The sequence below is a fragment of the Eleutherodactylus coqui genome, chromosome 3 (genome assembly GCF_035609145.1).
Source record: "Eleutherodactylus coqui strain aEleCoq1 chromosome 3, aEleCoq1.hap1, whole genome shotgun sequence".
NCBI lineage: Eukaryota > Metazoa > Chordata > Amphibia > Anura > Eleutherodactylidae > Eleutherodactylus > Eleutherodactylus coqui.
Genome location: NC_089839.1, coordinates 219,198,762 through 219,210,993, shown reverse-complemented (window position 1 = coordinate 219,210,993; position 12,232 = coordinate 219,198,762). Strand labels below are relative to the sequence as shown.

At 45.9% G+C, this 12,232-nt stretch overlaps 1 protein-coding gene across 1 annotated transcript; it reads right to left on the bottom strand.

The window, feature by feature from the left end:
* Nucleotides 1-530: 530 nt before the first annotated feature.
* Nucleotides 531-11,399, bottom strand: LOC136619959 (osteocalcin-like). The gene is made up of 4 exons (XM_066594680.1): nucleotides 11,215-11,399; nucleotides 4,899-4,946; nucleotides 1,108-1,180; nucleotides 531-825 (listed from the first exon to the last, which is right to left on the bottom strand). Exons 1-4 carry the CDS (start codon nucleotides 11,273-11,275, stop codon nucleotides 696-698), a joined length of 312 nt encoding a protein of 103 aa, XP_066450777.1. The 5' UTR covers nucleotides 11,276-11,399; the 3' UTR covers nucleotides 531-695.
* Between the last annotated feature and the right edge of the window lie 833 nt (nucleotides 11,400-12,232).

The window sequence follows — 12,232 nt, the reverse complement described above, 5'->3', positions numbered from 1 at the left end:
GGGTATTCACAGTTGTCTGAAGCCGCCCTCAAAGTGATAATGAGCCGGCACGGAAATTCTCTCAATGACATAATTAGGATATGTTCGCACATAGCGGAAAATAGTGCGGATTTTCCCCAGTGGAAAATACTTACCACAATCCACAAAAAATGCTGCAAAAAACGTCAAACCATTGCTGTGGATTTGAACGCGTTTTTTGGCGCAGATCCGCCGCAGATTTCACCCCTTCACAAGCAGATTTTGACATGTTTTTCTTTGTGGTTTTGATGCGGATTTTGGTGCAATTTTCCTGCTGCTGGAAATCCACCTTACTCCCCGCTGTGTGTGAACGTGTCCTTGTAGAACAGATAACGCACTTGCTGATGGTTTCCAGGCAGCAACTATTGTTTGCTTCTAAATGAGTAGAAATTGCTGAAGAAACAAGACTGGATGTAACATTTGCCCTTTCTAGAGCCGATCTCAGTGTTTGGCGCTGCATTCTGGTAACGCTGTGTTCTGCGCTATGAAATAACGTCTCCTGCACTCAGGTCTACATCAGTAGAAGCCAAGCTGGTGTATTTGTGCATTGTGGTCTACACATAAAGCATAACACTGGGGTGAGTGGGGTCTTATATATATTGCGCATTTCCCTTATTTGGCATTAGATCGTAGCGGGGTCCTAAAAACGGCAGAGCGGGGTCAGCGCCATCCATCGCTCACACAGGTCCGAAGTATTTCTTATAGGCTTGATGGAAACCGACCCATTCGGACAGCTGGTCGCAGGGCAGGTAGTTCTCACACTGCTCCTTCTTTATCTCCAGGGGAGACTTCAGGTGCTGGAAGAGTCTGAAAGACAAAGGGGACGGTCTGAATGACTTACAACCAATATGGCCGCCATTACACATCTCATAGGGCCTGGCGCCTAGACCCCTCAATGGCCATCTGTAAACAGATCCCTGTATCACTCCAATCATTCCTGTCCCCAGGAGCTCACACTCTAATCTCTCTATTACACACAATGTATCACTTCCATTATCTCTGACCCAAGGAGCTTACAATCTAATCCCCCTGTATCACTCCTATTATCCCTGTGCCCAAACCGGAGTGCCGCTACATGCACAGCCTTACCTTTCAAAATAGTCGTAGGAGCGTCGGTGCCTCTTGATGACGGTGTTCGCTGAACGCTGCGACATCATCACCTCTTAAAGGAGAAGAAAAGTAAAAGAAACAAGCACTTTGAGGCATATGTATCATTTTTTTACGCCAAATCTGGGGTACAAATGTCGCAAGCACCAAAATAATGACTTTTTCAAGTTTTTTGCTGGGCTCTGGCAGTTTTTCAAAAAATGACTGGAGCCTAGTGTCAGGGGGTGTGGTCTAATGTCAGGGGTGTGGCCTGGTGTCAGTGGTATAGCCTAGTGTCAACGGGTGTGGCTTGGTTCAGGGGGTGTGGCTTGGTGTCAGTGGTGTAGCCTAGTTTCAGGGGTGTGGCCTGGTCTCAGTGACTTAGCCTAGTGTCAGGGGGTGTGGTCTTGTCAGTGGTGTAGCCTAGTGTCAAGGGGTGTGGCTTGGTGTCAGGGTGTGTGGCCTAGTGTCAGGGGGTGTGGCCTTCTACTGACCACTAAATTTACTCTTTATTCCAGACGCTGGCACAAATTATAGCCGAACCTACCGCAGTTCGGAGCTGGCATTGGCTTCCATCTGGCATGCAGACGTGCAGCTAGATGAGACAAGAGGTCTGCACGTAGTTTACTTACCGCCGTCAGTAATACACAGTACACAAGTAATGCATGTGACCCCCATTAAGGGGTGTATTACATACCTAATGCGCACCGAAATAGGGCATGCTGCATCCTTGTCCCGCACATAATATAGGTGGCTAATATACGTGTCTGAACGGACCAATGTAAATCAGTGGGCTTCCTGGCCCGTATATTACACCCGTGTGAGCGAGCCCGCAGAGATGACATCCGCAGGGGAGTGTGCTGATCTGGTGGGGTCTTAAGCCGGCTTCACGTAGGTGAAAGTGTATTCATGTGCACGTTTACATTGCATATTTGCGTGCATCTGTGCGTATTTTACGGATTTTTTGATTTCAGTGGCCAATTAAGTTTAATATGGGCTAACTGGTGCGTAATACGTACCAAAAACCGCACCTGTGACCGAACCCAAGGTAATCAATGGCTTCTATTCACTGTTTATTGTGTGCGCAATTTTGCACACAAAATGCTTAAGCAAGTGCATTTGTGTGAAGAGGACTAATCTCACACGGCTGCGCACAATATCGGGCTGCGATTTCCCCGCGGATGTGAAGTGTTTCTGTGTCAAAAATACCTCACATCACGGGAAAGTAGCGATCATGCGGCGTGTCAAAACCTCGCATCGCACTCGCTGCACCTCACACGCCACGCAATGATTTTGCCGACCCAAGTAAAAACAACGGGTGAGGTATTCCGAGGCATCGCGCAAACATAGGACATGCCGCGATACGATAGCACAAAAAAACGCATATATGTGAAGCCCAAGCTGTGCAACGGGTTCCTTCACCTTAGCCATGTTTTCTCTGATGCCATCTTGCGAGAGAAAAAATCGTAGAATGCTCTATCTCGCTGCGATTTGCAACTTTTCTGTAGCGCCCGTTTCCCTATGGAGCCTCCTTGTTTATCGTATCGCACAGTTAGTTTTTTGTGTGATGCGACGCGTCTTTAACATTAGAAAGTCCTATTGACTTCTGTAATAAAAAAAATTGCGCGATTTTAATGTGCAATGTTATCACATGCGGCCACGATGCGATGCGAGATTATTCTCACAAAAAGCAGCGATATCACTAAGAAATCGCAGGAACAAAGACGCGATTTTGCCACAGCAAAACCACTGTTGCCCGTGTGAAAGAGGCGTTAGGCTAACTTAACACGGGCGGCGCCATATCTGGTCATGAATCACGGCCGTATATCGTGCTCCCCTCCATCTTTCGCTGATGTAGCTGAGGAGCGCAGAGTTTCTCCCGTTGTTTTCAATGGGAGACCTCGCATCGCGTGCACACTGTGCGATGCTGCCGCCGGCCCCATTGAAAGCAATGGGCGCTGCGGTGCGAGAACACGCTCAAGATGGAACATGCTGCAGTTTGTTTCATATGGTGGTGCTATGCAGGAAAGCATCGCTCATGTGTACCACCCCATTCAAACCCAATGGGGTTCACATTCATGTGAGATTTGTGCGGCTCGCAATGCACAGATCTCGTCCGTGTGAAGGCGGTCTCAGAGCTTAAACAAACATTTTTGCGCGTATGAAACTCACCTACGCACGAGAAAAAATAGGCCCTGCCCTATCTTAATGCATTTTATGCAGAAAGCTGCCAGAACAGACTATGGCAGGTAAAAGAGACCAATGGGAGGGAGTGACCCTGCGGACAACGGAGGGAAAAGCAGACCGCTGGTCCTTAATAGGCTTTATACAGGCATTCAATTCCACAGATAAGGGAGTATCACGAACGCATGTGAACGCAAAAGTTACATTACTGTGCGCTGACACTCACGGATTAGCCAGATTGTTGCCATCTGAAAACCTTGTTCATGCGCTGATACGTTCCATTGCGGCGAGCATATTTGTGCACATACTCGTCTGTAGAAGCCCTTATTACTTATATTATATACCCCTTATTATACTTATTATAATACGAATGCAACACATGCACAAAAAAAGGCATATATGTCAAATCCGCCCCCAAAATACATAAACACACAAAGCGCTGCGTATTTTATTGAATATACATGCATGGGCAACAGCGATATCGCATCTGTGTTCCCGCGATTTTGTAGCGTCAGTGATGTGTTTTTCTTGTGAAAAAAAACACATAGCTTCCTGCTGCCAACAATTTTATCACGAGAAGGTTAAGCCCTACCCCTTAAATAAGCCATAACTGAATTGGCTGGGAAAAAAGGGACTACTTACCTAGCAGGTTCAGTCTGGCTCCTAGCACTGCTCTCCGGAGCTTTGCCATGTGTCCTGCAGACCTCGTTCGCCCACAGAAGATCATTTCCTGGTTGCGGGCTTCAAAAATTCCGCCTCCAGGAAACGATGGCTCTGATTCGTTCATCGAGTGCTGCATTGATTGGCTGAGTAGTGTTGGATAAACCAATGTGAGGGCTGTGATTGTTTCATATAACTCGGCTTTGATTGGCTGAACAGAGTTTGAAGAACCAATCACGTTGTGGAGGTGGGATTTATGAATTGGCCGAGCCGTTGCATAAATTCCACCTCCACAACGTGATTGGTTCTTCAAACTCTGTTCAGCCAATTAATGCAGAGTTCGATGAACCAAACGCAGCCATTGCATTGGTTCATCAAGCGCTGCATTGATTGGCTGAGTAGCGCCGGATGAACCAATTAAAGCCATCCCATCCTGGAGGCGGGATTTTTGAATTCCCCAACCAGGAAGTGATCTTTTGTGGGCGAACGAGGACTGCAGGACGTCTAGCGGAGCTGTGGAGAGCAGCAGGAGGACCCGGACCGAGCCTTTTAGGCAAGTATTTCCCTTTTTTCTGGGAATGCAGCTAGGGCTTATTTTAGGGGGAAAGAAATAAATTGCATCTCACGAAAGTCGCTAGTTCGTGAGATGCGATAAGCACTGGTGCTCCATAGGAAAACATGGGCAGAAAACATCACAAATCGTGGCAGTATAGAGCGTGCCGCAATTTTTTTTTAACTTGCAACATCGCATCAGACAAAATCTATCTAATGTGAAGGAACCCATTGGAAAGCATTGGCTTCACATACAAGCGATTTATAGAAAACAGTGTGATTTTGTCGCCCGTGTGATAGCGGCCTGAGGCCTGGGAGTTACAGGAGGGGTGTCAGCAGCACAGAGTGTTTTAGGAGGGGAGAGTGCTGATCATGAATGTATGGATGATGGGAGTTACCTTCATTGTTTAACGCCTTCCTTCCATGTTGGGCTGGAGGTTCATCGCCTGCAGTTAGACATAAAAAAGAACCTTAAAGAGGTTGTCCAGGGTTAGAAAAACATGGCAGCCTTCTTTAACCCCTTTAATGTTTGTATTGTAACATCTGAAGTATATAAGACAGCGGGATATGTGGCCGCAGCGGAGTGTGTGCTGTAGAGCGTAACTGATCCACCCACCTACCGGTATATACAATGAGTAACTTGACCAATATGGAGGAGCAAACGTAAATATTATATGTGGCCACAGAAGGGTGCTAGAGCTCATCACATAACCCTTTCATGCCAAGCAGTTTTGGACCTTCATACCCAGAGCGACTACGGCCGATGTCACACAAACGTATTTGTGCAATGCTTTGCACGCGCAAAATTTGTGTGCATAATATGCAGTGAATAGAATCCATTGGTTTCAACAGGTTTGTTCAAATAAGTGTATTTTGCACATACATTTCGTTCCCACAAAAACACGCAGCATGCTCTAATTTCCTGCGTATTTGTGCACAAAAATAGAACACATTAAATCATATCTCCGCTGCTAAAGAAGCCGACTCTGGACACGACTGATGCTGCCAGCTACCGACTCATCTCTAACCCCCCCTTCATCTCCAAACTGCTAGAACGCCTGGTTTACTCCCGCCTTGTAAGCCATCTATCAGAGAACGCTCTCCTCGACCCCCTACAGTCTGGCTTCCAACCCCTACACTCGACAGAAACTGCCCTTACAAGGGTATTCAATGACCTCCTGACAGCCAAATCGAGGGGCGATTACTCCCTACTGATCCTCCTCGGCCTCCTCCTCTCTGATACTGCTGACTACAAACTCTTCCTCAGTATGATTCGCTCCATCTGCCTAAAGGACACTGCTCTCTCCTGGTTCTCCTCCTACCTATCTGACCGCTCATTCAGTGTCTCCTTTGCTGGCTCTACCTCCCCTCCTCTTCCCCTTGCTGTTGGGGTCCCCCAGGGCTCGGTCCTAGGCCCCCTCCTTTTCTCCATCTAAAAAAGCCCCCATTGGACAAACCATTAGAAGATTTGGTTTTCAGTACCACCTCTACGTTTTTGACAGCCAGCTATACACCTCTTCCCGTGACATCTCTGCACCTTTCCTCCAAAACATCACAGACTATCTGTCCGCTGTCTCTAACACTATGTTCTCTCTCTACCTAAAACTAAACCTCTCTAAAACTGACTTACTGGTATTTCCGCCCTCTACTAACCGACCTCCTCCTGACATCTCCATCTCAGTGTGTGGCGCCACCATAACTCCTAGACAACATGCCCGCTGCCTTAGGGTCTTATTTGACTCCGATCTCTCCTTTACCCCCTACATCCAGTCTCTCGTCCGAACATGTCAGCTGCACCTCAAGAACATCGCAAGAATCCGCTCTTTTCTCACTGTGGACACACTAAAAACACTTACTGTTGCCCTCATCCACTCCCGGCTCGATTATTGCAACTTGTTGCTGATCAGCCTCCCCTGCACCAGACTCTACCCCCTTCAATCCATCCTGAATGCGGCAGCCAGGCTCATCTTCCTGTCCAGCCGCTACTCGGACGCCTCTGCCCTGTGCCGGTCACTGTACTGGCTGCCCGTCAAATACAGAATTCATCCACAAAGCCCTCCACAGCGCAGCACCACCCTATATTGCCTCCCTCATCTTAATCCATCACCCAGCCCGGGTTCTCCGCTCTGCTAACGAAACCAGATTGAGCGCCCCTTTAATTCGAACTTCTCATTCCCGCCTCCAAGAGTTCTCCAGAGCAGCACCGATCCTCTGGAACGCACTACCAAAGGCTATCCGGTCAATCCAGGACTCGCAGAACTTCAGGCGTGCTCTAAAAACACACCTCTTCAGGGAGGCATACCGAATTCTCTAAACAAACCCCTCTGTACTCCGCCTGATAACATGCTCCCTGACCTACTGACTGCAATCCCTGCTAGCCATCATAAACCGCTCCTGCAGTCATACCGTTTCTGCCGTCACACGGCCAAATATCTGACCATTGTCTATGTGTATAGCATCCCTCACTCTCCACCCCGCCATACTGTGCACATCTCCAGCCCCTTTACCTTCTGTATCACCCCATTACTTGTAGTATGTAAGCTCATTGGAGCAGGACCCTCACCCCTATTGTTTCCATCAACTGATTACTACATATAACCGTAGTTCTGTAATTTTTGTCTTTCTGTATTCCCCCTGTCTATGTAAGCGCTGCGGAATATGTTGGCGCTATACAAATAAAGCTTATTATAATTAACTTAATTTCCCATTTTAATGATTTAAAGCATGGTTGTGTGTTTTATTTGTACACAAATGCACACGATTTGCATGCAAAAATGTACAGTAAAACCGATTGCACAAATGCGCTTACGTTTGTGTGAGACCGGCCTTAGCTGCAGACTTTTAGGGCGTATGTGTGCTGTGTATGAGGCTTTTTTGCACGCCTATTGACGTATTTTAATGTACATTTTGCACATGCAGGGAATGTTCGTTTGCACGCTACTAACAAACTCACTCCTATTCAGCCTATTGAGGTTTAGATGCGTTCTCTTTTCCACAGAATTGTGCAGTGTATTGCGTATCTGGGGACCTTTGGTGCACAAATCCATATAAAAATAAAGCAAGTCCTATTTTTTTGCACACGCAAGAAATAAGTGCACAGAACAAGTAAATGTGGACACACTGAAATCAATGGGTTCTAGTCACTGCGTATTGCGCGTGCAAATACCGCCATGTGAAGGAGTGCTCAGAGACAAAAAAATCCCCATCAGATTCTGGTGTGTGAACATACCCTCAGGGCCCGTTCACATCGGTATATTGAACGGTGAATATGCAGCGTATTCGCAGAACGAAATCCGCTGATTCACTGCATATTTCAGATTATTGCTATTTTTGTTACACACGTAAATCCGCAGTCTATTTATGCACGTAAAAATAAGAAATCGCAATGGCTTCTTACATAAATACGTAGCGAATATGCAGGTTTCCTGAGTATTTACTACATTTTTATGCAAAGCAGTTAATTTCAAAATAGGACATGCTACTTTTTTTAGACATGACTGAAAATCGCGTAAAAAATACGCCGTTGGGAGATAACCTATTGAAAGCTATGGGTTCTATTCACTGAGTATTACGCACATAAAAATATGTGGTGTACGTACAGTCATGTAAATGAGCCTCTAAAGGCCATGGCAAAATCTGCGACTTTCAGGAGCAGATCTGTACACGGATTTAGACCTGTCAATGGGCAAAATCCGTGTGCAGAATTACGACGCGTTTCCGCTAGTTTTCATGTTAAGAAGTGACGTCCTCATATCAAAATGCGATTTTCTACCGTGAAATTCCGCAATCGGATATTGCCATTGACAGGGCTAAATAAGTGTGCGGATCCGTGGCTGAAATCGCTGCAGAAACGGTACATTTTGACTCAGTTTATAGAAGCAGAATGCCTGACGAACGTCCAGCATATTTCACCAGATGCTGCGGAATGCTCCACCACAATACATATGCCGAACATATGTGCCTTTTTTAGGGAAAATATGGTCAGAAATAGGAAAAAAAATCCTTGTTTTCTTTTAACTCGATAAGGACCAAGCGCTGTTAATATACCGAGCTTGTCTTTAACCCCTTAACGACGCAGGATGCGCGGCTTCATCCTGTGCAGTCAGGGTTTGAATGGAGGGCGACCGGAGGCCTGATCCAGCTCCATACAATGCAGGAGCATGCTGCGATCTTTCCCCCACGAGCGGAAACTGCAATTGTTTTACACTCGTGTGTATGAAAAATCACTTTTCCATAGCATGCTATGGAGGGTATTTACTGCGGAACCCGGAAGTGGGCACCCGCTCCGGATTCCGCAGTAAACATCTGTCCGTGTGCATTCACACTGATTCTGTCTGCTGAGCGTCAGTATCTAATCCCATCATGTGATACCGCCTGCTGATCTGCTTTATCTAGTCCTATCATGTGTGATATGTCTACAGAGCTGCTGCATCTAATCTCATCATATGTGATATGTCTACAGAGCTGCAGCATCTAATCTCATCATATGTGATATGTCTACAGAGCTGCAGCATCTAATCCCATCATATGTGATATGTCTACAGAGCTGCTGCATCTAATCCCATCATATGTGATATGTCTACAGAGCTGCAGCATCTAATCCCATCATATGTGATATGTCTACAGAGCTGCAGCATCTAATCCTATCATGTGTGATATGTCTACAGAGCTGCTGCATCTAATCCCATCATATGTTATATGTCTACAGAGCTACTGCATCTAATCTCATCATATGTGATATGTCTACAGAGCTGCAGCATCTAATCCCATCATATGTGATATGTCTACAGAGCTGCTGCATCTAATCCCATCATATGTGATATGTCTACAGAGCTGCAGCATCTAATCCCATCATATGTGATATGTCTACAGAGCTGCAGCATCTAATCCTATCATGTGTGATATGTCTACAGAGCTGCTGCATCTAATCCCATCATATGTTATATGTCTACAGAGCTGCTGCATCTAATCCTATCGTGTCTGATATGTCTACAGAGCTGCTGCATCTAATCCTATCGTGTCTGATATGTCTACAGAGCTGCTGCATCTAATCCTATCGTGTCTGATATGTCTACAGAGCTGCTGCATCTAATCCCATCATGTCTGATGTGTCTACAGAGCTGCTGCATCTAATCCCATTATGTCTGATATGTCTACAGAGCTGCAGCATCTAATCCCATCATATGTGATATGTCTACAGAGCTGCTGCATCTAATCCCATCATGTCTGATATGTCTACAGAGCTGCTGTATCTAATCCCATCATGTCTGATATCTCTACAGAGCTGCTGCATCTAATCCTATCATGGGAGATGCTCATAATGCCACGTATCTAGATGATTTCTCCACGTCGGACCTCCCGCTGCTGCGGGCTCACATTCCTCCTGCACTTCCAACATTCTGGGTAGAAGAAATTTTCTCAAACCTTTTGCTGTTTTTGAGAAAACGCTTAACCCTTAAATCAGTGGCAGAAAATCTCTTCAACTCTGTTCTATCTGCTTCTGGGAAAGCTGGGCGAACACCACATTATAGATCATTGTAGGCTGTAAAACAGGTAAATGCCATCTATTGTTCTCTGTTATCAGCCATGAGAGACAGACAGTACAGAAACTTCCCTCACCCCAATGATCGCTATTTAACACCTTCCTGCCCCAGGACGTAAGCTTAGGGCTGGTAAGGTGTTCCTGCAAATGAACATAACCCTACGTCCTATGGATGGCACGGGCTCAGAAGCTGAGTCCACACCTCCCATTGTAACAGCAAGGATTGGTGAGAACACCGATCCCCGCTGTAAACGCCTTACATACTGGGATCAAAGTTTATCGTGGCATGTAAAAGGTTAACAAAGGAAGAGCGCTCCCTCTCTGACGTCATGTCCCCTCTGCTATGTAGTGTTGGAGGGGCTATTGGTGTCCAGCTCCGCCACGGCCTGCGATCACTATTATTAGTGATAATACACTGCAGTACAGAAGTACTGCAGTGTGTCAGAGCGATCATAGCTCACATGCTCAAGTCCCCTGCAGAGAGATAAAAAATGTAAATGCAATAAAAGTGTTAAAAAGTCAAATGTACCCCAAAATTGTCCCAATAAAAACTACAGCTCATCACGCAAAAAAACAAGCCCTCACAGAGTTCTGTTGATAGTCAATTCTGTCAAAGAAGTCCCAAAAAAGGCAAAGGCCTCATGTTCACGGGTATAATTGAATTTTGGAATCCACGCGGGTCACCTGCACGGATGATCTGCAGTTTAATATGCCTATAGACTATCAATGGGCATCCATGGGTATTTAAATACCTGCAGATGGCATGCTTCATTTTTCTGCGGATCCCGCATTGAGGTGAACTGGGAATCTGTGCATGCCCGTGGACATAAGACCAAAGGCAGAATTGATGAGTTTTTTTTCCACTGCCCTCTAAAAAAAAACTAATTGTTACACAGCACATTACATGTACCTTAAAAATGGTGTCAATTAAAACTACAGCTCGCTGCGCAAAAAACAAGCCCTTATACAGCCACATCTACGGGGAAAAAAGTTATGGATTTTGAAAAGTGGAGACGAAAATCTCCCCAAAATCATTGCGTTCTTAGGGCCAGAATAGTTAGTGTCACTAAGGGGTTAATGTCTCCAGTACTGAGACCTCCATCATATATACTGCACTGTTGTACGCTCCAGAATTTATAGTGACTGTCCATTTCAATATTAATTTGTCTCACCTTTCAGGGCGAGGCAGCCGGCTATTATCCCCAGCAGGGAGAGGATGATCAGCGCCTTCATGGTGCTGTCCACGTGTCCTGCAGGTGACTGTAAGTACCGCACTCTGCTCCGTTTCACGTCTTCCTTATCGCCTGAAGTGACAGCAGTTGGGTCTGTACTCTATTATGACTTCTTATATAATAGAGGCTTTTATTCTTCACTTGGCCAAATTCTTAGGGTGTCAGCTCATTCTTGGACGGCGTTTTGGAAGTCCCAGCCTATCAGGCTCGTTCCCCAGTCACAAGGTCCCTGCACGCATGTTGATGGCATCTCCATATTCTGCTGGATCCACAATGTCACATATTGTTACCAGCCACAATAGTAATTGGAACTTGTGTTGGCCCCTGAAACACATGAGATTCCTAACGCTGCATAATACTACATAATAGTGCCAAGCAGCGCTCAAATAACAAGACCGGACTTACATAAGAGTAGCTGCATATTATGGCATTGTCATGCAGATTCTGTGCAGAAACCTGCGTATTTTCCAAACCCCACTGATTGCCATTTTTCCATGCATTGATCTGAACTCCGCATTGCAGAAAAAATATATGGCATGTGGAATCCGCATCAGGTAGCCACACATGGATTAGCCCCATTGAATGGGACTAATCCTCATGCAGATCCACAGCAGTGCGAGATGCAAATCTGCTGTGTGAGCGTACCCTAATAGTGTCATACAGTGCCATGCAGTGCTTATATATGGCAGAAGCACTTTATGAGAGTCCCAGCCCTTTATTTCAGGATCCCTAATAGTTTAGAATGGATGGAGCCTTTTGGTGTACATGCATCCAACACATGTAGGAGGTCATAGAATGTTGTTATCCGCCCCGCGTGTAGCCAAAGCAGGTGGGATTTGTCTGGAATTTTGGGCCTGGTATAAAAGCATGACAAAAGCCTGGTTTAGACACAACGATTATCGCTCAAAATATGTCTTTTGAGCGATAATCTTTGTGTGCCTTTACAGCGCAAGGTGAT